Raw genomic sequence first — 23,548 nt, forward strand, 5'->3', positions numbered from 1 at the left:
ATTGTTGGATTATTTAATCCCGGTTAGAGCAACATGATGTTAAACAGGGCTGTGTTCCCAGACTGTCTCCATTTCATCCAGAATGACTGGTTGACCTCTGACCTTCGCATTTGCCTATCCAAGTAAGTCAGAGGTTTCCTTTCATGTGTGTCATTTGAAAAGTTACATATTCAAAAGTTAACAGCAATAATTTGGGCATTCAGCCTCAATCAATCATAAACCGGCGTCCATGAACGAGTGACATGGTGAAAATGTCACTAAACAGACATTTTGTCCAGTTGATTGGATAATTGACCTGATTTGTTTCTGAAGCCGCTGGATCATCCAAGAGATGGAGAAAATCTTGGATGATCAAAATCGTGTTTCGGTTCTGGAGCTTCAATATTCCCACAGAAACTTGAGACGTTCATATTTCCTCCTCCTCCTCATCGGAGCATTTTTCGTTCTTACTGTTCATATTCTTGGCAGATTCAAACCAAGAAGTTTGTTTGATGGTTGGAAAATAGAAAACTTCCAAATCAAAAAAATCCCTTTCTACTTTTATTTGAATAAAATATATTAAAAAGTATTTCTACCCTTCTCATTAATAGAAACACTTTTATTGGCTTCACATCAGTCAAACCGTCCCAGAGGCTGGAAGGGCCTCAGTCCATCACCCTCATCTTTAGCTCCCCGTCAGTCAGATTATTTAACCTTAAATTAGCCGCTCAAGTCAGTCTAGAGGTCTAGTCAAAGTTTACAGAAATCAAGCTAAGAGGTGAAACAGCAATGTAAAAGGAGGGTGGAGGATCCTGGTTCTGATGAAGATGAGGATGAAGAGCTGTCAGAACCGGTCCTCCTGCTGGGCCAACCGGATCATCTGAAAGCAGGAAGTAGACTGGGTTGGCTCCGGCTCCCCAGGTGGAGGTTTACCTGGCAGGTGAGTTCCTCCACCTACAGGTTCACGTAATTCTCATCGTCTTCGTCCGGCGTCGAGGCTGCAGGAGATCCGTTTGCTAGAAAAGCAGGAAGGCGAACTTCAGAACCCAGTTCTGAGTACAGGTTCTAGAAAAAAGGTTTCTGGGTTTCTGTCCCGTCCGGAACGGTCCAGTAGAGAGGCCAGGTGTTTGACTCACCTGACTTCACGTTCTCGTAGTCTGGAGGAAGAAAACAGAGAAGAACTGATGGATCATCAGAACCGAACCCAGAACGTTCTGAAGAGGTGAGACCGTCCAATCAGCGCCAGATCGGCACACGTAGACTTACTGTGATCAGATTCTGAGTCCGAGTCTGAGTCCGAGTCCTGGTCTGGCTCTGGTTCCGGTTCCAAAGCTTGTTTTTTATTTTCATCTTCTGAAACAAGAGAAGAAACTAAAAGCAAAGAGAAAAAAGAACCAGGAACTTTTTATTCTTTGAGCTGCAAACAGAAACTTACCAAGGTTGACGTAGTCGGCACTATCTGTGGAGAGAAACCAGACATGCTAACAACCAGCAACTGAACATGCTAACAGACAGGCTAACCGCCAGCGACTGAACATGCTAACAGACAGGCTAACCGCCAGTAACTAAACATGCTAACAGACAGGCTAACCACCAGCGACTGAACATGCTAACAGACAGGCTAACCGCCAGCGACTGAACATGCTAACAGGCAGGCTAACCGCCAGCGACTGAACATGCTAACAGACAGGCTAACTGCCAGTAACTAAACATGCTAACAGACAGGCTAACCGCCAGCGACTGAACATGCTAACAAACACTTGGCTGAGCCAAAAACATATCCAGTATCATCATCTCTCCATGTTTAGACCGAGCATGAAGGAAAACTAGACCAACTCCTGTTAGCCACTGTGCTAGCCTTCTTTATGCCTGCACGGAAAGCCCACTGCCGCCACCTGCTGGAGATGGAACTATCAAGTTTAAACAAGTTGATTATGACGTTTATACAACATATTCATATTATTAGGTTTAAAAAAGATAAGCATCATGTTATAACGTGATAGCGCATTTATTTCCCCCCTCCGTGATGGCAATACGGTTCCGTAGCCTCGGGCTCTCGTAATTTAACAAAGTATATCAAATGTAATTTTTCTAGACCACGACAGCCCATTGGTTGATTTTATCGAAGGACATTGGGCTTATCCAATGAAATCCCTCCTTGGCCAGCCTTCCCCGCCCCACTCGTCTGAAATTACAAATGGCGCCATTGGCTAACCTGAGTTAGAGAGAAACGAGCGGATATGTGACGCGGCGGGTCAAGAAAACCCGCGGGAACAAAAACTAACAGCACCTGAGTCCATCCAGAAAAATGTACCGATATGTTTACTACACGAAGTCTGACCGCTGGAGCAGATTCAGGACTCGGGGGATTTGTTGCTGTCGAAGGGTGATGAGAGAGACGTGACCAAGAACAGATTGATTATCTGCTGCAACCCGGTAGGAAGGAAATGTTCATGAAGAGGCAGGCGGCAGGTGTGTGTGAGGGAGGGCAGGTGTGTGTGAACGGGAGTCAGGAGGGGGAAGCTACAGGCAAGCTAGCAGGTAGTTAGATAACACATGATGGCGGCCGTTAAAAAACAGCTATTAATAGAATTACTTAAATTACTCAATACTTAAAATAAAACACTAGAGACATCTTCACTAGATACTATCTGGGAAGTCGTAGCCAAAATGTGGAAATGTTCAACATAGGACCGATTGTAGAAAGTTAGCGTTGAGTGAAGTTTGTTGTTAGTAATTACTTAAAGTGAACTTCTTGCTCCACCCTGTGTCGGGGTGTCCACACTTTATGTAAATTAATCTGTAGTTAATTGGTTTTCTTAGAGTTAAGAACCATATTGAGCTGGTACTGGTGGGGGTTGGATTGAAGCAAAAATGTTACACACAAAGAAAAACTGGCTGGTGAAATGTCTGAGTGACCCATAAACATTTTTCTCCTCCAGAAACATTCCTGGTTCCAGCTAACGGTCAAAACATCGGTCTCTGTTTCACGAAACAAAATAAAATGGAGCCAGGTCCATTTGGATCAGAACTCTGGTCTGAAGAGTTTCCAGTACCTAAACTGGGAGTGGAGGCTCGGCTCGGCTCGGTTTCAGGAAGGACCTCTCTGCAGAAATCAGAGAAAAAGGGGATCTGGTCAGTTTCTGGAGGGAACTGGACTGGACTAGCAGGACTTGGATCGGACCTACATGTATCCATTGCCTTCAGCGTCGCTGTCGGGAAAATCCGTTTCTGTGGAAAAAGATGAAAAAGATTCTCATGTTCTGTAGATCACAACGACCCGTTTCCTCACCTGACTAGTCCCTCACTCAGTCCAAGTCCCGTCCAAATAACAGGCATCATTAACCCAAACGAGTCTCTAAGCCAGATGCCAGATTCAAACCAGGTCCAAGTGCCAAGATAAGCAGGTGCATCTCACTAGCTCCTAGTCGTCCCAGTTAGTTTCCTCCATCTGACTAGGAACAAGATCCAGATTGTGGCTTTAAACTGAAGCTAATTGAGTTTAAACTCAGTTTAGACTGAGGAGGTTAGAAAGTGGGCTGCGTTCTTTAAGAGCGTTTCCATCGCTCTCATGAAGACTCGTTGTGCCTGCTGTGGTCTGCAGATGAACAGATAAAGAACATCCGCCGCCGCTCGGCTTCGTCTCTAATCTGGCTCAGAGGAAAGATGGCGGCTCTTACCCGGGGCCGGGTTCTCGTAACTCGGGTTGCTCTCTGTGGAAGGAAAACATCAGCTGAGAAACGCCCACAGGAAGAGAAACGGTTCCTGATGAAGAACCAACCAACCCACCGGTTTCTGTCGGTGTGTAGGGCCGGAGTGGCTGGCCAGAACCACGACCAGCAGGGATCGGGCTGAAAGAAACAAAAGCAGATTTAAAAAACAGAAATAAAGGCTTTTAATGTGAAGGGCCTCCGTTTTCATTTGAGGAAACCAGAAACATTCTGACTGACTGTTGGCGTGTTAATCCAAACTAAACTCTGATCTGGTTTAAAGAGAAGACACTCACTGAGGCTTCAGGATGGGGGGAGAGTGGACCAGGTTCTGGTCCAACCGGGCCTGACCGGCAACTGGACCGACCAGAGAGAAAACATCATTATTAGGATAGATGATGATTGGATGGATGGATGGATGATGGATGATGGATGGATGATGGATGGATGTTTTAGACTCACATGGATGGACAACGATGAATCCAGAACTTCTGACAGAAAGAAAAGAGATTTTTGTTTTTGTTTCTGTTTTTTCCAGGTAATTAAAACTCATCCAGTCATTAAATGGAAACAATTCATTTAAATGTCGACAAAAGCATCAAATCTGAAGCAGCAAAAATTGATCAGTTTTCAAGAAAAAACAGTTCATGACTCTGAATTGTTCATCCGGCTGTCGTTATGGGGGAATTCATGAGTTATAGCTGGAAAGGTACGTTAAGCTACCTTTTAAAGTACGCTAAGCTAAATGTTAAGGTACGTTAAGGTATGCTAAGCTAACCGCTAAAGTAGGTTAGCAAAGCCAGGAAACCATTTCAGTCGATGTTTCTAGCAGGTTGATGATGGAAACATCACTGATCTGCTAGTTGGAGGAAACAAGCAGAAAAACTAACGTGGATTTACGATGAGGAAGAGGAAGAGTGGCAGAAGGACACTGATCAATCAGCTAGCAGGAAAACGGATGGAGGGACAAACGCAGTGAATGGAGAAATGTTGAGTTAGGAGTGGAAAGAAAAGTTTGCAAGCTAAAGAGTGGAAACATTTACAGTCAGCAGCATGAAAAGCAGCCAGTGTGTCATTCATGTGGAGCTGCCATTAAAGCATTAAGGTGGATGAGCTGATGGTGTTTCTGGACTGCAACCAAATGGGTCAGAAGACAGGAGACTTACGGGACGTATTCCTCTGATGCCGCCGTCTGGCTGATGGAGGCTGCAGACACAAAACGACACTTCAAACATCACACAGTTCTGGTGTCGGCGTGGTTTCAGAGGTCCGACTGTAAAACCACAGGAAGTCATCTCTGCCACGTCTTAATGTGCGAGGCGGCGCTTCGTCTCACCCAGAGGACTTTTGTTGCCGCAGTCCAAGCAGACGGCGGCCAGCAGGACGGAGGCAGCGACGGCGGCGGCCATCATGAGCAGAGACAGCCAGGAGACGTCCATCGTTCATCTGAGGACGAAACGCAACCAGGAGACCGGCTGAACAGGTAGACCAGAACCAGAGAGGCTGAACAGGTAGACCAGAACCAGAGAGGCTGAACCCAGATCAGTTCAAAATGAACCTTGAACTTGATTTGGTTTTCATTTCTGTCCCATCAGAAACTAAACGTTCCTTTGATTGGCTGCTATGAGACGCTCTGATTGGACAACACCTCTTGACTTTTCAAGCGCGGCATGAAGAGCTGAAAAGGCCGACACCTTGTTCAGCCATTTACTCCAGACCAAAGGGTTCTGACCCAACCGGACCCGTCCAAAGGGTTTTGCTCCTTTGGTCTGGTGTTCCAGTGTCTTCCATCGGTTTCTCTTTATTTCATGGAAATTCAATCCAATTGTTAAATCGCTCAGTAAGTTAAAAACCTGTTCAGTGGGTCTGAAGTGGAGCGGAACCGAACCGGGTCAGAACATTTCCTGTAGAGCAGTGGTTCTTAACTGGGGTTTGATCGAACCCTAGGGGTTCGGTGAGTCGGTCTCTGGGGTTCGGCGGAGCCTCCGCCACGAATATTTTTGTAACATCAATTTGATCAATTATGTAAATTCATCATGACACGCCCCGCTTGGCCATCACTTGCTGCAGGTGATCACGTTACATTAATTGGCCAATCAGTACTGCGGGGAATTTAGCGTGCTCAGTAGTCACCGTGTGGTTTCTTTCTTAATGTTTTAATCCATACTAACTATGTCAAGCAAAAAAAGAAAGTGGTCGGATGAATATGTACAACATGGATTCACATGTATCACGGAACGTGATGGGAGTCAGCGTCCTATCTGCATGATTTGCAATGTCAAGTTGAGCAACTCTAGTCTCGCACCAGCAAAACTGAAGGAACACTTCTTGAAGCTGCATGGAGATGGGGAATACAAGAACACAACGCTCGCTGAATTCAAGGTGAAAAGAGCCAGATTCGATGAAAGGGCCACTCTGCCTGCTCTTGGATTTGTACCCAGGAACAAACCGATCCTCACTGCATCGTACGAAGTTGCTTACCTGATCGCAAAGCAGGGCAAGTGTTTCACCATCGGTGAAACACTCATAAAACCAGTGGCGTTAAAGATGGCGAATCTGATACTCGGAACAGCTGCCGAAGGTAAATTATCCCAAATTCCTCTTTCAAATGACACCATCAGTGACAGAATAGAGTGCATGAGTAAAGACATCTTGGCTCAAGTAGCCGCAGATCTAATTTCAAGTCCGGCAAAATTCAGCCTTCAACTCGACGAGACCACAGACGTTTCTAATCTAAGCCAGCTTGCTGTTTTCGTGCGCTATGTGAAAGACAACATCATAAAAGAAGAGTTTTTATTTTGTAAGCCTCTTACAACAACAACTAAGGCAGCCGATGTGAAGAAGCTTGTGGATGACTTCCTCAGAGACAACAATCTTTCATGGGATATGGTTTCTGCAGTTTGTACGGATGGAGCTCCAGTCATGCTGGGAAGAAAGTCTGGTTTTGGTGCGCTAGTAAAAGCCAATGCACCACACATCATTGTTACGCATTGTATTCTGCACAGGCATGCGTTGGCAACAAAAACCTTGCCTCCAAAAATGGCAGAAGTATTAAAAACTGTAGTGGAATGTGTGAACTATGTGCGAAATAGTGCTCTGAGGCACCGCATCTTCAGTGAGTTGTGTAAAGAAATGGGCTCTGAATTCGAGGTACTCCTCCATTCTAATGTTCGGTGGTTATCCCGGGGACAGGTGCTGAATCGTGTTTTTGCCATGCGTGTGGAATTAGCCCTGTTTTTGCAAGAGCACCAACATTGTCATGCAGATTGCTTCAAAAATCCTGAGTTCATTCTCATTTTAGCGTACATGGCTGATATATTCGCAGCTCTAAATCATCTCAATCAGCAGATGCAGGGTGGTGGAGTCAACATCATGGAAGCTGAAGAAAACCTGAAGGCTTTTCAAAAAAAAACTACCGTTATGGAAACGAACAGAGAACAATAACTTCACAAACTTTCCCCTTCTGGACGTCTATGTAAGTAAGATCGAAGATGTGTCTGGAATCGGAGACATTTCTGTATCCATGGAACTGAAGCAAACAATTGCCACGCACTTAGATGAGCTTGCAAAGTCTCTCGACGGATATTTCCCTACAAGAGAGTCATATCCAGCATGGGTGAGACAGCCGTTCACGTTTGCTGTTGAGACAGCAGATGTCAATTATGAATACCTCGACGAAATCATTGAAATTCAGCAGAGCCAGGTTCAACAGCAACTCTTCAGAACAACAACACTCTCAACGTTTTGGTGTTAGCAGTTGGAAAAGTACCCAATTATTGCTAAGAAAGCCCTGGAATTTTTATACCATTTGTTACAACATATCTCTGCGAACAATCCTTTTCCAGGATGCTGGACATAAAAACAAAGAAAAGGAACAGACTTTGCTGTGAAAATGACATGAGAGTAGCATTTGCCAAGGTGAAGCCACGCATATCTGAACTGGTCTCTCAAAAACAACAGCAGAAGTCACACTGATTTGCAGGTATGTCATTTGTTGTGAGTTGTGTTGGTTTTGTTCTTTGATCAAGGTGATGTTCATGCACGGTTCATTTTGTGTACCAGTAAAAAAAACATATATATACTGTATATTCCTATGTCTTGAATTTGGAAAAAAATCATATTTGATTTATCACTACAGAAGGGTTCGGTGAATGTGCATATGAAACTGCTGGGTTCGGTACCTCAAACAGGGTTAAGAACCACTGCTGTAGAGGAAGGAAGGTGTGAACAGCAGGCGTTTCCGTTCCTCCAGCTGAGCTGCTGGACAGCAGAGCAGGTCAGGCGGTCGCTGAAACTGGAAAACGCCTCAGGCTGAACCCAGTTCAGTTCTGGTCACAAACCAGTTGGGTCTGGAAACATGGCTGCCAATCAGTTCAAACCCAGTAAAAATTCCAGAATATTCCAGGTTTGGATTCTCCAGGCCGTCGCTCCGGATGTTTCTGATCTGATCGACAGACGTTTCCCTTCAGACGTCAGCAATCAATCAATCAAATTTGATTTGTATAGCACATTTCAGCAGCAAGGCATTTCAAAGTGCTTTACATCATTACAAACACAGAAACACAAAGCAATATAGAATCAATCATTAAGTCAAGTTCCATCAATAAATTTGTAATTGATTACATTTCAAATACAATCCTAAACAGGTGGGTTTTTAGTTGAGATTTAAAAGAAGTCAGTGTTTCAGCTGTTTTACAGTTTTCTGGAAGTTTGTTCCAAATTTGTGGTGCATAGATGCTGAAAGCTGCTTCTCCTCGTTTGGTTCTGGTTCTGGGGATGCAGAGCAGAACCAGAACCAGAACCTGAGAGGTCTGGAAGGTTGATACAATAAAAGCAGATCTTTAATGTATTGTGGTGCTAAGCCGTTCAGTGATTTGTAAACTATCAGTATTTTAAAGTCTATTCTTTGAGCTACAGGGAGCCAGTGGAGGGACTTTAAAACTGGTGTTATGTGCTCTATCTTCCTGGTTTTAGTCAGAACGCCAGCAGCAGCATTCTGGATCAGCTGCAGCTGTTTGATTGATTTGTTGGACAGACCTGTGAAGACGCTGTTGCAATAATCAATGCGACTGAAGATGAAGGCATGGATGAGTTTCTCTAGATCTGGCTGAGACATTAGTCCTTTAATCCTGGAAATGTTCTTCAGGTGATAGAAGGCCGACTTTGTAACTGTCTTTATGTGGCTCTGGAGGTTCAGGTCAGAGTCCATCACTGCTCCCAGGTTTCGGGCTGATCGCTGGTTTTCAGTTGTAATAACTGAAGCTGTGCATTGACTCTAGATCTATAACTCTAGATCTATGACTCTAGATCGTTCCTCTTTAGGTCCAAAAATAATAACTTCAGTTTTGTTTCTGTTCAGCTGGAGAAAGTTTTGGCACATCCACACATTTATCTGCTCTAAGCTTCTGTTCAGTGATTGGATGGGGTCAAAGGTCACCTGGTGACATCGTAATGTAGAGCTGTGTGTCATCTGCATAGTTATGGTAGCTAATATTATTTCCTGTTATAACCTGAGCTAGTGGGAGCATATAAATATTGAATAAGAGGGGCCCTAGGATTGAACCTTGGGGTACCCCACATGTGACCTTTGACCTCTTTGATGAAAAGTTTTCAATTGAAACAAAGAAATCCCTGTTCTTTATGTAGGATTCAAACCAGTTAAGCACAGGACCGGAGACTCCGACCCAACTCTCTAGCTTTTGACACTGGTCAACAGTGTCAAAAGCTGCACTGAGGTCCAACAGAACCAGCACTGTGGTTCTGCCACAGTCCGTATTTATATGGATGTCATTGAACACTTTTACGAGGGCGGTCTCCGTGCTGTGGTGAGCACGAAAACCAGACTGGAAGGAGTCAAAGACGTTGGTTATAGTTAGGAAGAAGCTGAAGCAAGAAGCTGGTCCAGAACAAATAATCCCAGCAGAACCAGAACCAGAGCAGAGTTTCTAACCAGACAAACCCAACAGAGCCAGCTTTAAATTAACTCAGAAACAAGATCCAAAAAACAGTCGGAACCGAGCCTGGTGGGGTTGGAACCAGGTTCACACTGAACTGCATTTAAATCCAAAGCTTTGATCAGAGCAGCGACCAAAAACCCAACTGGTCCCAAAATGTCAACTTCCCAGCAGCAGTGGAACCAGTTACACGGCCAGGAAAACCAGTTCAGCCACCAAAAGCAAAACTTCAGGAACCAAAGTCCAAAACCAACAAGAAGAAAAATTCAAAAACTAATTAAACTGAATTAAAACTGATTTATGTCCAAATCCAGAACCGACTGAGAAAAGTAAACTGGAAAAAGTCCAGTTCACCTGCAGCCTGAAACCAGTTTAGAAACCAGTTTAAAATAAAATTTTAAATCCGCAAACCTTCAGAATTAAAAGTCACTCGGAACCACATGAAACAAAGTCCAGTAAAAATAACAAACAGGAAGTTCTGATCCGGTTCAATCTGTAGAGTACCAAATCTGGACTCCAGACCGGTGCAGAACCAGAACCACCTGACTCTCCATCAGAACCATGGAGCAAGGATGGTCCAGTTCCAGCAACAGAACCGGCAGCTTTCCGCTTTCAGTCCTTTGGGTCACAGCAGAATCGCATCGTTAACCGGATCAGAACCGCATGTTTCCTTGAGTAAGAACCCAATGTGGCCGTCATGGCGGCCGTACGGATCTGATCATTTTCTCTCTGTTTCAGAACCAGCGAGTCCGAACTCAGCAGACAGTCAGAACCGACGTCACCATGGCATCGTTTGGAGCGGCAGCCATGTTGAACCCAGAAGCCAACAGGCCGACAGAACCGGGTCAGGAAGGAAGCGAGGCAGGAAGCCGAGATCAAACCGTTCGCTGAGCTGCAGCACAACATCCTGAGCAAAAACACAGAACAGGCTTCCAGCGCCGGGCCGGGCCGGGCCTGGCCGGGCCGGAGGCTCCCCACATCTTCCCGTTGAAGCTTGGACTGGACCTGCAGCCAAACAGAACCGGTTCTGATGAGTCCATGTACACCACAGAGCTGCAGGCGGCCGTGTCGAAGACGAGGTCCGGAATATTTCAGTGCCAGAGCGGGTCCAACCAGAACCTTAGTCCAAACTGATTCAACACAAAACGTCCGGGATCCATTTCTGACCCAACTGAAGGAGGATTTAACAAAACCATTAAACATCAAGACCGAACCCGTCCAGAACCAAAACCCAGGCCCAGACTGGGGGTCCGGAACCCCTCGAACCCGTCCAGAACCAAAAGCCCAGAAATAAATATTCCAGGATATAAGACAATATGGATCTAAAATACGGGCCAAAGTCCAGAAAACTTCCAGAACCAGACCCACCCAGACCCATTCTGAAACCTCCTGGTTCTGGAGCAGAACCAACAGGTAGAAGATGTACTGGACGGGTCCAAACTGACCCGACTCAGAACTGCGAATTAAACCCAAACAACGTCCAGAAATCTGAACCAAAAAAATCCAAACAGGGCAACAGATTCTCCAGAACCAGAACCAAATGGGACCCGACACACATCACGTCAGTTGGTCCAAAAAGTTCTGAAGCGACCCAGAAATCCAGATTTTTAAGGTCCGAAGCAAAACATTGATCTGGAAGAAAATCTGAAGAAATGAGGAAAGACAATCCAACACCGACCCAACAGAACCAGAACCAGAATCCCGGCTAGTTCTGGACGAGACCTGCTGTCAGAACTTGTCTCTGGTTCAGGACTGCGGTGGTATAGTCCAAGTCCTGGATCCGTCTGTGTGGTGACTCCTCTGGTTCTGGTTCCAGCTGTGGTCCAAACCCAGGAAGTCTCCCACAATCTGCTCCAGTTTTCCTGGTGCAGATATTTCTCACACTTTTTCCTTCCACTCAACTTTCTCTGCATATCCTCGGCTGCGGTGTCGTCTGTGATGGACCGGACCGGACCAGAACCAAATATATTACTTTGGGTTCAAACAGAAATCAAAAATGAATATTGAAACGGATCCGATTCTCATGATTCCGTTTTCACTCATCGAACATTTTAACAATTCCCAAGATGATCCTGAAAACACAGAACCAGAACCGCTCGGAACCAGAACCGATCAGAAGGCGCTGAAAAAAAAAAAGCAACGTTGAAGCAGTCACCGACTTCCTGCCAGTTCCACAACTGGGTCAGAACCGACTGCAAGAAGTCAGCCTACCTTCCAGCCAGAACCGGGTTCAGAATTGTGCCAGAACCTGGAACTGGTCAGAACCTAGAACCAACCAGAACCGAGTCAGAACATGGAACCGGCCAGAAGCAGGCCGGGTCACAGAGAGCCGCTTCTGAAGTTGGAGTTTGGTACCTTTCCACCGAACAGCTTTGGAACCGACCTCCGGGTCAGAACGGGCCCGTCCCGGTTCTGATGCCGTTCTTCTCCCTGCAGCAGGAAGGCGGCGCCGCTCTGATGCCGCCTTCCTGCTGCAGTCGGCGGCGGATCAGAACAGGAAACCGGAACGTGACAAACCAGAACGGGTCGGTAGTTCTGTTCACGCAGCGATCAGAACCGAAGTGCTCGGAGTGCGGCGGAGGTGGAGTGGTACTGAGGGAGCCGCCAGGAGGAACCCACCTGCAGCCCAGAGACTCGGCGCCGAAGATCCAGATCAGCTACTGCAGCCAGAGAGCCACCATCTTCCAAGATGTCTGCCGTCTCACTGAGTCGCGTGGCGTCGGCGGCGCCCGACGCCGGCGTCCGAAGCCTCTGCGGGTCTGAGTCACGGCCGGGCGGTACCGGCGGCGCTGGGCGAGGCTGAGTGGGCCGACCAGCCGTTGTGCCGCAGCGGCTCCTCTGCAGCGTCGAGTGACGACTTCACACAGACGCCTCGACCAATCAACTGCGGCGGCTGCAGCAACCGCCTGAACATCCTCCACCTACAGACAGGAAACCACACGACACAGGAAGCAGCGCCGCCGCACCTGCTGCTGCTGCTGCTGCAGAACCCGACCAGAACCAGCACCATCAGCACAGCTCCGAGCCGGGCCAGGACAGAACAGAACCGGGTAGAAATGAGCTTAATAAAAAACATTCTGCAGGAGAAAATCAATCAAATCTTTTTTCTTTCTTTGAACTGTTAAAGTTGATATTTCTGCTGGTTCCCAATAAAAACACAAGAAGCTGAAAGATAAACTTTTATTTTGTTTTTAACAAAAATCAGGCTAAAATCAAACATGAATTAAAAGCAAATTTTAAATAATAAAACCCAGAAACATCCGGAACCGGGTCAGAACTTCTTCATCAGAAGCTCCACACCAGATTACTGACGTTATAAAACAGAGCTACATGGTTCTGGAGGCCGCTCCAAACGGGTCGGCCGAACCGCTCCCCGGTTCCGTCTCAGCTCTGGAGGACGGGCCAATCAGGCGCAGGGGGCGGGGCTTCAGATCAGGACACTGGACACCGGCACGCGAGTGGACCGCCCGCTCTTCGGAACCACGATGGGCTCGTCAGCTGGAACCACAACAAACATCTGTCACTCAGGAGGTCCGGTACCGGTTCCGGTCGGGCAGATCTGGAGGCAGAAGGCGGGGCTCACCTGCGGGGACGTGGCTCTCCGCCCGGGTCCGGTCGCCCTCCACGAAGAGGGCGGTGGCGAGGAAGAAAGCCCCGCCCACCACGGCGACGAAGGCGCAGAGCAGCAGAGACAGCTGCAGGGAGCGGAACCGCCACAGGAAGGAGTCGGACCTCCTCAGAGAGTCGGAGAGCTGCGGCACGGGAGAGATGACGTTAGGCTTTGACTAGGCCTTGACTAGGCCACTGCAAAACAGGCGGTCCCGGTCCGGTCCCGAAGGACTCACCACTCCGATCATGTAGGGACTCCCAGCGTCTCCCAGCAGGTGAGAGACGACGATCTGCAGAGCTTCAGCTGTGGAGCGGCGGGTCGGAACCACGACGTACTGAACACAGGGAGACGGGACGAAACCGGGTCACCGACAGGTTCTGGAGAACCTCACAGTGCGGTCCTGATCGGACCTGCAAATATCTGAGACGAAGGTTCTCACCAGCAGGATGTCGGCAACGATGGCCCAGTTCATGGACAGGAAGGTCTCTCCTAGGAAGATGAAGACCTGAGGAGGAGGAGGAGGAGGAGGAGGAGAGGAAGAGGTTATAATGGCTGAAACACCAAGGATCAGATTTTGACTGTCTGACGTTGATAATTACTGATAATCAATGATCAATAATTACTGACTGAAACGTTCATTAAATCCATTGAAACAACCAAACTGAGCAGGACCAGAACCAGAACCCGCTGTGTGTGTTCTGAACTCACGTATGTGGCGGCGGTGCTTCCCTGAGCGAACACGATGGCCAGATAGAGGAACGGCGCCGACAGCAGCAGGCCGGCGGCGCACACATACGGGTCAGCTCGGGACGTCTTCTTCCTGAGGCGTCGACTCACCTGGACGCCGCTGAACACGCCCAGCACGCCAGTGATGACGGTGATGATGCCGAAGATCAGGCTGCGGAGGAGGAAACAGGGTCAGGATCGCTGCGGGCCTGGAGGCGGCAGACGGCGAGGGGGAGGAGCCACCTCTCTGAGGAGGCGCAGTGGGCCTCGTCCGCGCACGGCGCCTTCTGCCCAGAGAACACGGCGGCTCTGAACAGGAAGGTCGGCGCCCAGAGCGCCAGGGAGCCCGTCACGAACGCCACAGCCGTGAAACCCAGAGTGGACAGGACGAAGCTCCGGCTGCGTAGAGAACAGACGGTCAGCGGCGAGGCGAGCGGCGAGGCGCTCCTCCGCCTGAGGTCACCTACTTCCTGCTGAGCGCCCGCAGGTCGGTCAGCCAGCTGGTCTGGTGCAGCTCGGCCCGTGCCTCCACGGCGCCTCGCTTCGGCTCCCGGACCACGAAGAGCAGCAGCAGGACGGCGATGAGGCCGAGCGCCGGGGTCACCCGCAGAGCCCAGTGCCAGTTCTGGGCCAAGGCGCTGACCTGCGACCCCACGATGTAGCCCAGGCCGCTGGCAGCAGGAAGACCACACACACCAAAATATCAAGACTCTGATCATCTGCTGCTAATAATCATCTGATTGGACCAGGAACCTGTGATGTCATCAAAAGGACCGGCCAATCACAGTGCTGCAGATGAAACCAGCTCTGATGTGAATTTTCTGCCCTGATCAGGTTTTTATAAGTTGCTTACATGGATCAGAGCGGATGATGTTCATCACTGTAAAACCTTTTCTAGAACAAATCGATAAAACTAAATTAACTTACAGCTTTTAGGAATAAATAATGATGAAAAGTTCCAGTTTAAACTAAACAATCTGCCACTTTTCATCAAGACTCAGGAATTATTGACCTCAAAAAGCTCAAATTTCTATGAAAGCTGATTGGTCAGAGGTCAGGCTGCAGGTGACTGACCTGCCCACAGGGATAGCGAAGTAGAAGACAGAGAGCATGCTGGTCCTCTTCTCCTTGACGTAGAGGTCGGCGATGATGGTGGGGGCGATGGTGGAGTAGCTGGCCTCGCCGACGCCGACCAGGCCTCGGGTCAGCAGCAGGGCCCAGAAATGCTGCGGCCGCAAAAATCACCGTCAGAGACCAGAACTGGTTCTGGGACTGGCAGGTTCTGGAGCCGCTCACCTGCTGGGGGGTGAAGGAGCTGGCCAGGGTCACCACGGACCAGAAGGCGATGCCGCCGCACATGATGTACTTCCTGTTGTACCTGTCGCCAAGGTAACCAAACACAGGAGCCAGCACCATGTAGCTGCAGATAAAAACTGAAGAAAGAAACGGTTTCAGGTCCATGGAGCCGATACAGAACCAGACCCCTTCTGCTACTGGACCGACCCGGGGATCTGGATCAGAACCCGACCAGGATCAATGTGGTTCTGGACCAGGAAAGCCGTCTCACCTGTCTGCAACAGGCCGGACGTTCCATCGTCGATCTGGAAGTAGTTCTCGATGTCCGGAAGAACTCCTGGAGGGAGGAGGCCAAGGTCAGATCATTATTCGTCTCCCGCAGGAGAAATTTGTCCAGGAAGCAGCAGCAAAAAACTGTAGCACAGCAACAAGAACCTGATCCAGAACCGATAAACAAACATAAATACATAAAAACACAACGTCAGATCGGCAGGACGTCCCTGTAACCACTGCATTCACCTACGATCCGTCCTCTACATGCCACTCATTGTTGTGTTGATGACTCACTCCAAGCTAATGCTACAACGACATGGTATTTAGAGGAAGCTAACGCTACAGAGCTAACGTCAATTCAAGTCACATCTGAAAGAAACCTCTTAATTTTGACATGTTCCATAAGGCCCGTATGTTTACGTCCTGCTGTGGGTTTTAGTTTGTTCTCGTCTGTTTCTGGTTTTAAATAAAGTAACTGGGAAAAAAAGAGACTGAAAGGAGAGGAAACTGGCTTTATCCCCTTCAAAATAAGAGCATAATGAAAACTTTAGCACAGATGTTGAACTTTATTCAACTGAACGGTTATAAAACAGCCAAGAAAACTTGCTTTAGAATTTTTCTAGGAAATTAACTTAGGGGAAGCTAAGTGCACTAAATATTTTCAAAGTTAGCAAAATTGCTAAGCTAAAATTAGCTCCACTATTAGCATTCTGGTGGAATTGGCCACCCCTACTGGGAATGTTGGCCACTCTTTGATATGTTATCCTCCTGGGAATAATCTTCCTCTCTGAAGCCTGATGGACTTCAGATGGTTTGGGTTTGACCTTTGACCCCTCCAAGGCCTTTCCTCTGGTTTACTGTTAAAGCTTCTGGACTAAAATGTTTTTGAGGATCTGACAGTGATGACCAGCAGCTCCACCTTCTTCCTGCTTCAACCGAAACAACATGAAATTCACTGAAATAAATCCAGACTGCTTCCTGATTTCTGGCCCTCAGCCTAAAGGGTTAGGGGTCAGAGGTCAGGGTTTCTGCTGAATCTGGAGGAAATGCAGGCGGCTCCTACCTGCCACGGTGAAGCGGTCCATGTAGTTGAGCAGGTTGATGTAGCAGAGGATGCAGACGATGAGCTTTGCGCGGACCCCCGACACGCCGCTGGCCTCCTCCTCCTCGTCGTCCCCCGCATGCCGCCCGGCCGCCTCCTCCGGCGCCTCGCTGTCGGAGGAGAAGAGCGGCGCCGAGTCGGACGAGCGCTGACCCAGAGACATGCTGCGGATGAGGAGAAGACAACCCATCTCACTATCTGCTGCTTTTCTGTTTCTAACATGTTTTAAGTTTAGAAAATCTTCCTCAACTGAAAAAATAAAGAACTGGAGAGTAAGACTTAAAACAGTCGGTTCTGTTCCTGAACCTCCTTCATGGACCGGTTCTGCTGAACGTCAGATCTCCGGATCCGTTGCCCTGCAGCAGAGAAAGTCTGATAAATGCTGTAAGCAGTCGGTGACGTCTGTGAATATGAATCCGGTTTCCAACAGGAAGACGAGCTGAAGACGGCTTTTCCTCTACTGGCTTTTCTGACCCGACAGCAACTTGAGACTAAAACAGCCGCAGCGAGTTGACGAGTCGCTGCATGAAGAAAGAAATCAGCTGGAAACAGCAGGCGGGCATGTTAACGGCTGAAACCGTGATGATCAAACACTGACTAGTCAAAGCATGCACATCCACGCTGCAACATTTCCTTCAATTCAGTCAGATGAGCAACATCAGGTTCAGCATTTTAGAGGCTTTTCCCCCAAAACACCAGGAGACGGTGTCAACGTTTCGGTCCAGACAGAAACGGCAGAGCGTCCGACATCCAGAGATCAGTCCGCCTTTCATGAAGAACAACGAAAACAGAAATCAACATGGAAAAGTGAACCTCTGAGGAGGAAGCAGTTTCACCTTCATCTGTTGCTGAAAGAGGAACTAAAGTGGAATTTGTAAAACATCAGAGAGTGAAGAGCTGCAGCAGAAGAAAAGCCTGACAAGGCGACAACATCACAAGATCATCAGTGAATGAGGAGATCCTGCCTGTTCCAGCTTCCACAAACTCCCTGAAGACAGGAAGGTTCTGATTTTCTATCAGGGCTTTAAATCTGCTCCAGAAACTTTCACATGTTGACTGTTTGGAAACTGGAATAATCCAGACGCAGATTTCCATATTTGCTGACAAGACAGTGACGTCCTCTGGCCACAGCAGCACCATCCTCGTCTGGGACTAAAGGGGAAATACTTGTTCTGGAAGATTCTGTAGAGAATCAATGTGTTTTTTATTTTAGCAGAATTTCTACTGAAGATCTGCTGTTTTCTGACGCACCAAACTTCAAGAAAATTTCACCAGATTTGAGTATTTTTCCCTCGCAGAAAGTTAAATGTTTATTTTTATTGACTAAAAGCGGACTTGAAACATTTTGAAACGTTTTCTTTTTAATTCGGCTTCAAAAACATCAACTAAAAACAAGGAGACATGAACCAACCCCAGAGCTCATCCCAACCTGGTGACGGTGTTTACCTGGGAGGATGAATCAGGACAGTTGTCTCTCCGTCTCCTGCTGCCGGTTTAAAATATTCCCACTGAAAGTCAGAAAAATTAATTAAAAGTCATGTTATCACCTTACAGCTAAAACTCCTCCAGCTGTTCGAAGAAAAGTGGAATCAGAGATAAAACTGGACAGTTTTCTGCCGTCAGTTGTTCTCCGCCGCCATCATCCAGCTGAGCAAACTTCCGCTCTGAGGCTCACATGACCAGCGGGTCACGTGACCGCAGCGGTTCGCCGGGAACTGAAGCGAAATCACAGAAAACTGACATTTATCACATTTACTGGTTACGTTTCATGGACCGGAAATTCCCCGAACATTTATCCTGACGGTACCATGATTAAAACAGCTGCTCACAAATTCAGTTCAATTATAGAATGAAAAAATAAAACGAAACGATACCAAATGGCTAATTTACAATTCTAGTCATTACCAGGTCCAAATGGAACATGTTCAACTTTAAAATGTGTCAACAATTCAGCCTGCTGGCAAAAACTCAATATTTAAATATGGGATGGCCGTGGAAGATGTAGTGCGTCAAAAAATAAAAAAATATGACCCCAGAACCATTATTTTATTTACATCTTTTGGCATTCAGAAGTACAACCGTGGCAAAATAAATAATACAATAAAAAAGTCAATTTCTGAATGAATCAGAATCGTTGCTGTTGAGAGATTTAACTTTGCAGCCTGAACAAGTTACCAGCTAAATATCCTGAATATGCCTCCAACAATGTTCAGATTATATCAGGTCAACGCAATAATAATAATAATAATAATAATGGAACCAGGTCTTAATTTAACTTACATTTTTGAAAAGGGATAAAAAGCAGCAGGCTAACTGCAGAGACCAGCGCTACCGCTAACCCAGTAGCGCTAATCATAAACGTTAGCTATGCTAACGTTGAAGCGCATCATGTTGACACGTCACAAGGAGAAAAGAGGCTGGAAAAATCTTACATGTGAATTTTTCATGGATTTATCAACCATGTTCATTATGTCTGTAAAAATCTTCTGTTTATTGTATAATTAGTACTGGCTTAAAGTTTGTTGGAAAAAAAAGAGGAAATGGAACTGCAACGTAAACAATCACTTCAAAATAAGAGCATGAATATAAACATTTATTTGAAGAATTAACCAAAACTTTGAAAGATTTTGAACTTTAGTCAACTAAAAGTTTACAAAACAGCCAAGAAAATTAAAGCTTGAACATTTTCCTGGAAAAATTAACTTAGGGGAAGTTAAGCTAGCTAAACGTTTCTAAAGTTAGCAAAAATGCTAAGCTAATAATTAGCTCGGCTATGAGCCATTGGAGGGATGTCCCCAGCTGGAGCAGCCCTGGTAACCATGGCAACAGCCGAGGAGCTACAGTTTAGGCACAAGAAGTGAATGAAATAATATTCAGTGAAAATGTGTCATTCTCTAATCTTTATTTATTAACACAATCTGGTAAATTTGTGGTTCTGCAGAAAGACCAGAACCCGTCCAGTAACTTAAATATTATCCTTAGAATCAAATACAAAGCAGCTGTGGAGTCGGAACCTGTTGACCAACCAACTGGACTCCAGAGGGTTTGATGGTTTCCGAGCCCGACAGAACCGAGCCAGCGGCGAAGCTTCAGGTCCAAACTTCGATGATGTCTCCGTCCTCCAGCTCCAGCTGCGCCGCCGTCTGGCTGCCGGCCACCTTGGAGCCGTCGAAGTGGAACCGGACCGACCTGCGGGCGCCGGCGGGGAGCCGCGACAGGTACTGGGAGAACACGGAGCTCAGCGGCGCCTCCTGGTGGGGAGAGGAGGCGCTACACTGTCAGGACGCTACGGCACAGAGGATGAAGATGAGGAAGAGGAGTACGAACTCTGTGGACGAAGAAGAGCTGGGAGGAAGATCTGTCTCTGCTCTGCAGCTTCACGCTGACGCAGCTCTGCTCCTCCGATGGCATCACCACGCATTCTGGCAGCAAACAGACGGGTCAGGAGGTTCTGGTACGGGTCAGGAGGTTCTGGTCTGGAGGTTCTGGTACGGGTCAGGAGGTTCTGGTCAGGAGGTTCTGGTACGGGTCAGGAGGTTCTGGTCAGGAGGTTCTGGTTAAGGTTATTGTTAGAGATGCTCTCTGCCGATCGCCTGTTAATTTTTCGCTTTAGGTATAAATGATCTGACAATAAATGGACCTAATTCAGACGTAACAGACATATTTGACCACATAGGTTCAGTTCCCAGCTGCAGCTCAGCTGCTGCTCGCTGTGACTGTTCAGTCTGCAGGTTCTGCGGCTCCGTCTGAAATGTCACCTCCAGTAGCGGCGGTCCAACAGCCGGAGCAGAACCGGCGTCTCGCTCCGCAGCTCCAGACTTCAGTTATTGTTCATCTTTCTGACCGTGTTGGAAGCCGCGCTGCTCTACCTGCTGTCTGGATCCGGACGTCTTTGGTTCCTGCGTTGAGCCTCCATGCAGCCAAATCAATCAAGTGTTTGGTTTTTAAATATCATATTAGCTTGGTTGTGTTGATGCGTTGTGACGAGCTTCGCCATCGAGGTCATTCTCCGCCGCAACACGCGAACGTCCCCGTTCGCTGGCGTTCAGGTTTCTCACCGCGTGGCTCAGCGTTTGTTGCTGCGCAGCGAGAAGGAAAGAGGAGACGAGCTGCAACGCAGGCGGAGAAGTCAGATACTTGTGATCGGCAACAAGAGACGCTGATCGATCACCGATCGTATGCTTTTTCACGGAAATCGGCCAATTATGATCGGTGGCCGATCGATCGGAACACCTCCTGATTATTGTTCACTAAAACTAACAAAATAACTCGGAAACATTTTCATGAAATTTCATTAAATCGGTAATAAACTGAGAAACCAACTGAGCGACTCTAAACCTGAAACAGAAAATGTGTTATTGATCCGATTACTGATCTATTTGCCTTTCCGAAGAGATTTTGATTGTTTCCCTCACCAGCAGTTTATGTACCGGTCCGGTCCGGTCCGGTCCACGTGACTCACCTAAGATGTCTGCGATGCCGAGGCCCAGCTGGCCCACGGTGGCGCCGGCCGGCAGCTCCAGCTCCTCCCTCAGCAGCAGCAGGCGAGGGGGCGGGACTTCCAGGATGGCGGCCAGCCGGCCCAACACCTCGCTGAGTCGGGTCGACTGGAACAGAACCGCCACAAACCGGGTCACGCTTCCGGTCCGTCGGACCCAAACTATCCTCCACAGAACCGACCCAGGAACCACCGTGGATCAGGACCAGGTTCTGATCCGGACCAGGTTCTGACCTGGGTCACACCAGCGGCCTGTGACCCAGTCGTGGTTCTGGAGGACAGAGCAGCTTTGGACCTGTTTGGTTCTGAACGTACCGGCAGCACCGGAACCTTGTGGACGTCAGTCCGGCAGCGGATCTTCAGTGGAATCTCCCGCGGCGAGTCGGACCCGTCCGCCAGGCTCATGATGATGACATCATCACTGTCGTCGTTCGGGTCGGACCTTGGGTTCCTACGGTTCTGGCGCCGACCGGTTCTCCGATCCAGAGGCTCGGGAGACAGAACGGCGCTGACGGCTAGCAGCTTCTTGTTGATCTCACTGGACAGAGGACAGACGGCCTGAGACAGAACCAGAACCGACCAGGACCAAACTGAACCAGAACTGGACTCACCTGATCTTCCGCCGGGCCTTGCTGGACTGCTTCTGGACCGGGCTCTCAGGCGGCGGTGGGGACGGACAGTCAGCGTGTCCTCTGGGACAAACAGAAACGTTAGCAACGCTGCGTTTGCGACGGCGCGTCTGGACTGAGCAGAACCGGCCGCTGTCCGACTCACAGCTGGTTCTCTGCAGGTTTGGATCGGAACCGCCCAGGTTCTGGTTCCTCCTCGGAGTCGCTGAGCTCCACCACCGCGGTGCTGGAGGCGGGCCTCCGGGGGTTAAACTCCGCCCACAGGCTCTCATCGCCGCCATCATCTGGTCAGAGGTGGAAACAGCAGGCGGTCAGAGAGGTAGAGCCCCCTGGTGGCCGGCAGCGCCGCTGCAGCGCCTTACCTGAGCTCTCCCTCCCTCCAAGCAGGCATGCTGCGGGCTTCAGCTGCAGACTGCTGCTCACCTGGACACACAGACACAACCCATCCGATCTGGGGTCAGAAACAGGCCAGAAACGGGTCAGAACCGGGTCAGAACCATCTTACCCTGCTGGAGTAGACGGGGACTGGGACGATGGCGGCGGGGTTGAGGCGTCTGCGTTTGGCCGAAGGCTGGATGACGCTGCTGGACACCTGAAGACATGACAGGAACTGAAGAGGTCAGAGGTCAAATCCGACCGGACCGTCAGCTGCTGAGCAGAACCTGGACCTCATGAGAACAGTTCTGATTGGCTGCTGCTCTGGAGCGGACAGATACATAGAATGACCCCAGTGTCGTTAAATCCCATTTGAACATCCAGAGTTTCTGCAGAACTGATTTTATTTTCACCCACTTCTGGCCTGGTTCCATCTCTCCTGCTTTAACTCGCACCGTTTTATCCCTGCTTTAGTTTTTATCCTGATTCTGTTTTCTTAAAGCAATAATGTCAGAGCAGCACCTGCAGCCTGGGTGGTGGAGGGATGGTGATGTGGGCTTGTTCTGCAGGTAAACCAGGAGTTAAATCTGGTCCAAACGAACCTCCAGAACAGAGCAGGGTGTACTCAACGCTGACGGAACCGAACTGCATCACGGGCCGTGAAGCAGACATTAACATGTCGGGTTCATTTAGCTGAGTTTCATCAGCGTCATTTATTTCATGATTATGGAGCCAGACTGAGCCAATCAGAGCAAGCCTTTAACAACCGTTATCAAATTAGAGTATGATATGTTAAAAGGGTAAGAAATGACATTAAACAGCCTCTGATTATCAGATAAATAGAGCATATTTTATTACTTCCTGTTTATCAGAGCCCTTATTGTGAAAAACTCTGACTCGTTCTAGCGACGCTAATGTTCAGATTTGGAGCATCAGAGGAAAGTTGAACTCTAAAGTCTCTAAAGTTTCCCGCCTCCGTTTCTCTCCTTTGTTGCCTAACAGCCGGCAGGCCTCCTGGTTCCAGCGTGAAGCGTTTTAAAAGCGGCAGCAGGTTCGTCAATCACTCACCGTGTCCGCCATGATTGTTTCTGCGCAGAGGGCCAGCTGGTGCTACATTCACGGACTGTCGGAGAATATGTTTACTGCAGAGATTTTCCGTGATCGGCGCTGCTTTCGGGAACTAACTATATTAGCTTATCTATATAAACTAAAATATTGTCGAAAAGTTAATGTATTTTAGTGACTCGGCTTAAAATATGAAACTTGCCTAATATTTAGATTCATTAGACGCAGAGAGAAATATTTCTAAATCCAGCTTTACTTCCTCAGATAATTCAGATATTTTATAGGCAAATGAAAAAGGTTTCGGCATTGAACTGTGAGCCTGGCCTTGTAC

General features: G+C 48.0%; 4 protein-coding genes and 1 long non-coding RNA gene across 9 annotated transcripts; 1 reads left to right on the forward strand and 4 right to left on the reverse strand.

The window, feature by feature from the left end:
- Positions 1-294: 294 nt before the first annotated feature.
- Positions 295-12,721, reverse strand: LOC116734965 (clumping factor B-like). Of its 3 annotated transcripts, none has more exons than XM_032586519.1 (14): positions 12,263-12,721; positions 5,026-5,135; positions 4,856-4,895; positions 4,152-4,177; positions 3,986-4,046; positions 3,769-3,830; positions 3,660-3,692; positions 3,168-3,210; positions 3,036-3,085; positions 1,415-1,438; positions 1,246-1,332; positions 1,116-1,136; positions 938-995; positions 295-859 (listed from the first exon to the last, which is right to left on the reverse strand). In XM_032586519.1, exons 2-14 carry the CDS (start codon positions 5,126-5,128, stop codon positions 856-858), a joined length of 612 nt encoding a protein of 203 aa, XP_032442410.1. In that variant the 5' UTR covers positions 5,129-5,135; positions 12,263-12,721; the 3' UTR covers positions 295-855. The 3 variants fall into 3 exon arrangements, with proteins under 3 accessions (XP_032442410.1, XP_032442409.1, XP_032442408.1); XM_032586518.1 differs by having other exon boundaries at positions 1,246-1,329; positions 4,152-4,180; XM_032586517.1 differs by having other exon boundaries at positions 4,152-4,180.
- Positions 12,722-12,809: 88 nt separating this feature from the next.
- spns1 (SPNS lysolipid transporter 1, lysophospholipid) lies at positions 12,810-21,174 on the reverse strand. Of its 3 annotated transcripts, XM_032586485.1 has the most exons (13): positions 21,113-21,174; positions 18,097-18,158; positions 16,612-16,814; positions 15,547-15,612; positions 15,276-15,412; positions 15,054-15,205; positions 14,447-14,650; positions 14,223-14,378; positions 13,962-14,151; positions 13,693-13,758; positions 13,489-13,587; positions 13,227-13,395; positions 12,810-13,141 (listed from the first exon to the last, which is right to left on the reverse strand). In XM_032586485.1, exons 3-13 carry the CDS (start codon positions 16,811-16,813, stop codon positions 13,071-13,073), a joined length of 1,512 nt encoding a protein of 503 aa, XP_032442376.1. In that variant the 5' UTR covers position 16,814; positions 18,097-18,158; positions 21,113-21,174; the 3' UTR covers positions 12,810-13,070. The 3 variants fall into 3 exon arrangements, with proteins under 3 accessions (XP_032442376.1, XP_032442377.1, XP_032442378.1); XM_032586486.1 differs by lacking the exons at positions 18,097-18,158; positions 21,113-21,174 and adding an exon at positions 16,901-17,012; XM_032586487.1 differs by lacking the exons at positions 18,097-18,158; positions 21,113-21,174 and having other exon boundaries at positions 15,547-15,710; positions 16,612-16,725.
- On the reverse strand, positions 19,569-20,156 carry LOC116734969 (small ubiquitin-related modifier 2-A-like). The gene is made up of 2 exons (XM_032586525.1): positions 19,978-20,156; positions 19,569-19,901 (listed from the first exon to the last, which is right to left on the reverse strand). Exons 1-2 carry the CDS (start codon positions 20,059-20,061, stop codon positions 19,740-19,742), a joined length of 246 nt encoding a protein of 81 aa, XP_032442416.1. The 5' UTR covers positions 20,062-20,156; the 3' UTR covers positions 19,569-19,739.
- LOC116734972 (uncharacterized) lies at positions 19,994-20,187 on the forward strand. Its single transcript, XR_004342298.1, has 2 exons — positions 19,994-20,098; positions 20,153-20,187. It is a non-coding gene; the product is annotated as an uncharacterized LOC116734972 (long non-coding RNA).
- LOC116734959 (NFATC2-interacting protein) lies at positions 20,485-23,293 on the reverse strand. Its single transcript, XM_032586508.1, has 7 exons — positions 23,221-23,293; positions 22,283-22,369; positions 22,140-22,200; positions 21,923-22,061; positions 21,760-21,840; positions 21,464-21,686; positions 20,485-21,257 (listed from the first exon to the last, which is right to left on the reverse strand). Exons 1-7 carry the CDS (start codon positions 23,230-23,232, stop codon positions 21,018-21,020), a joined length of 843 nt encoding a protein of 280 aa, XP_032442399.1. The 5' UTR covers positions 23,233-23,293; the 3' UTR covers positions 20,485-21,017.
- Between the last annotated feature and the right edge of the window lie 255 nt (positions 23,294-23,548).

This window comes from Xiphophorus hellerii, chromosome 16 (assembly GCF_003331165.1).
Source record: "Xiphophorus hellerii strain 12219 chromosome 16, Xiphophorus_hellerii-4.1, whole genome shotgun sequence".
Taxonomy (NCBI): Eukaryota; Metazoa; Chordata; class Actinopteri; order Cyprinodontiformes; family Poeciliidae; genus Xiphophorus; species Xiphophorus hellerii.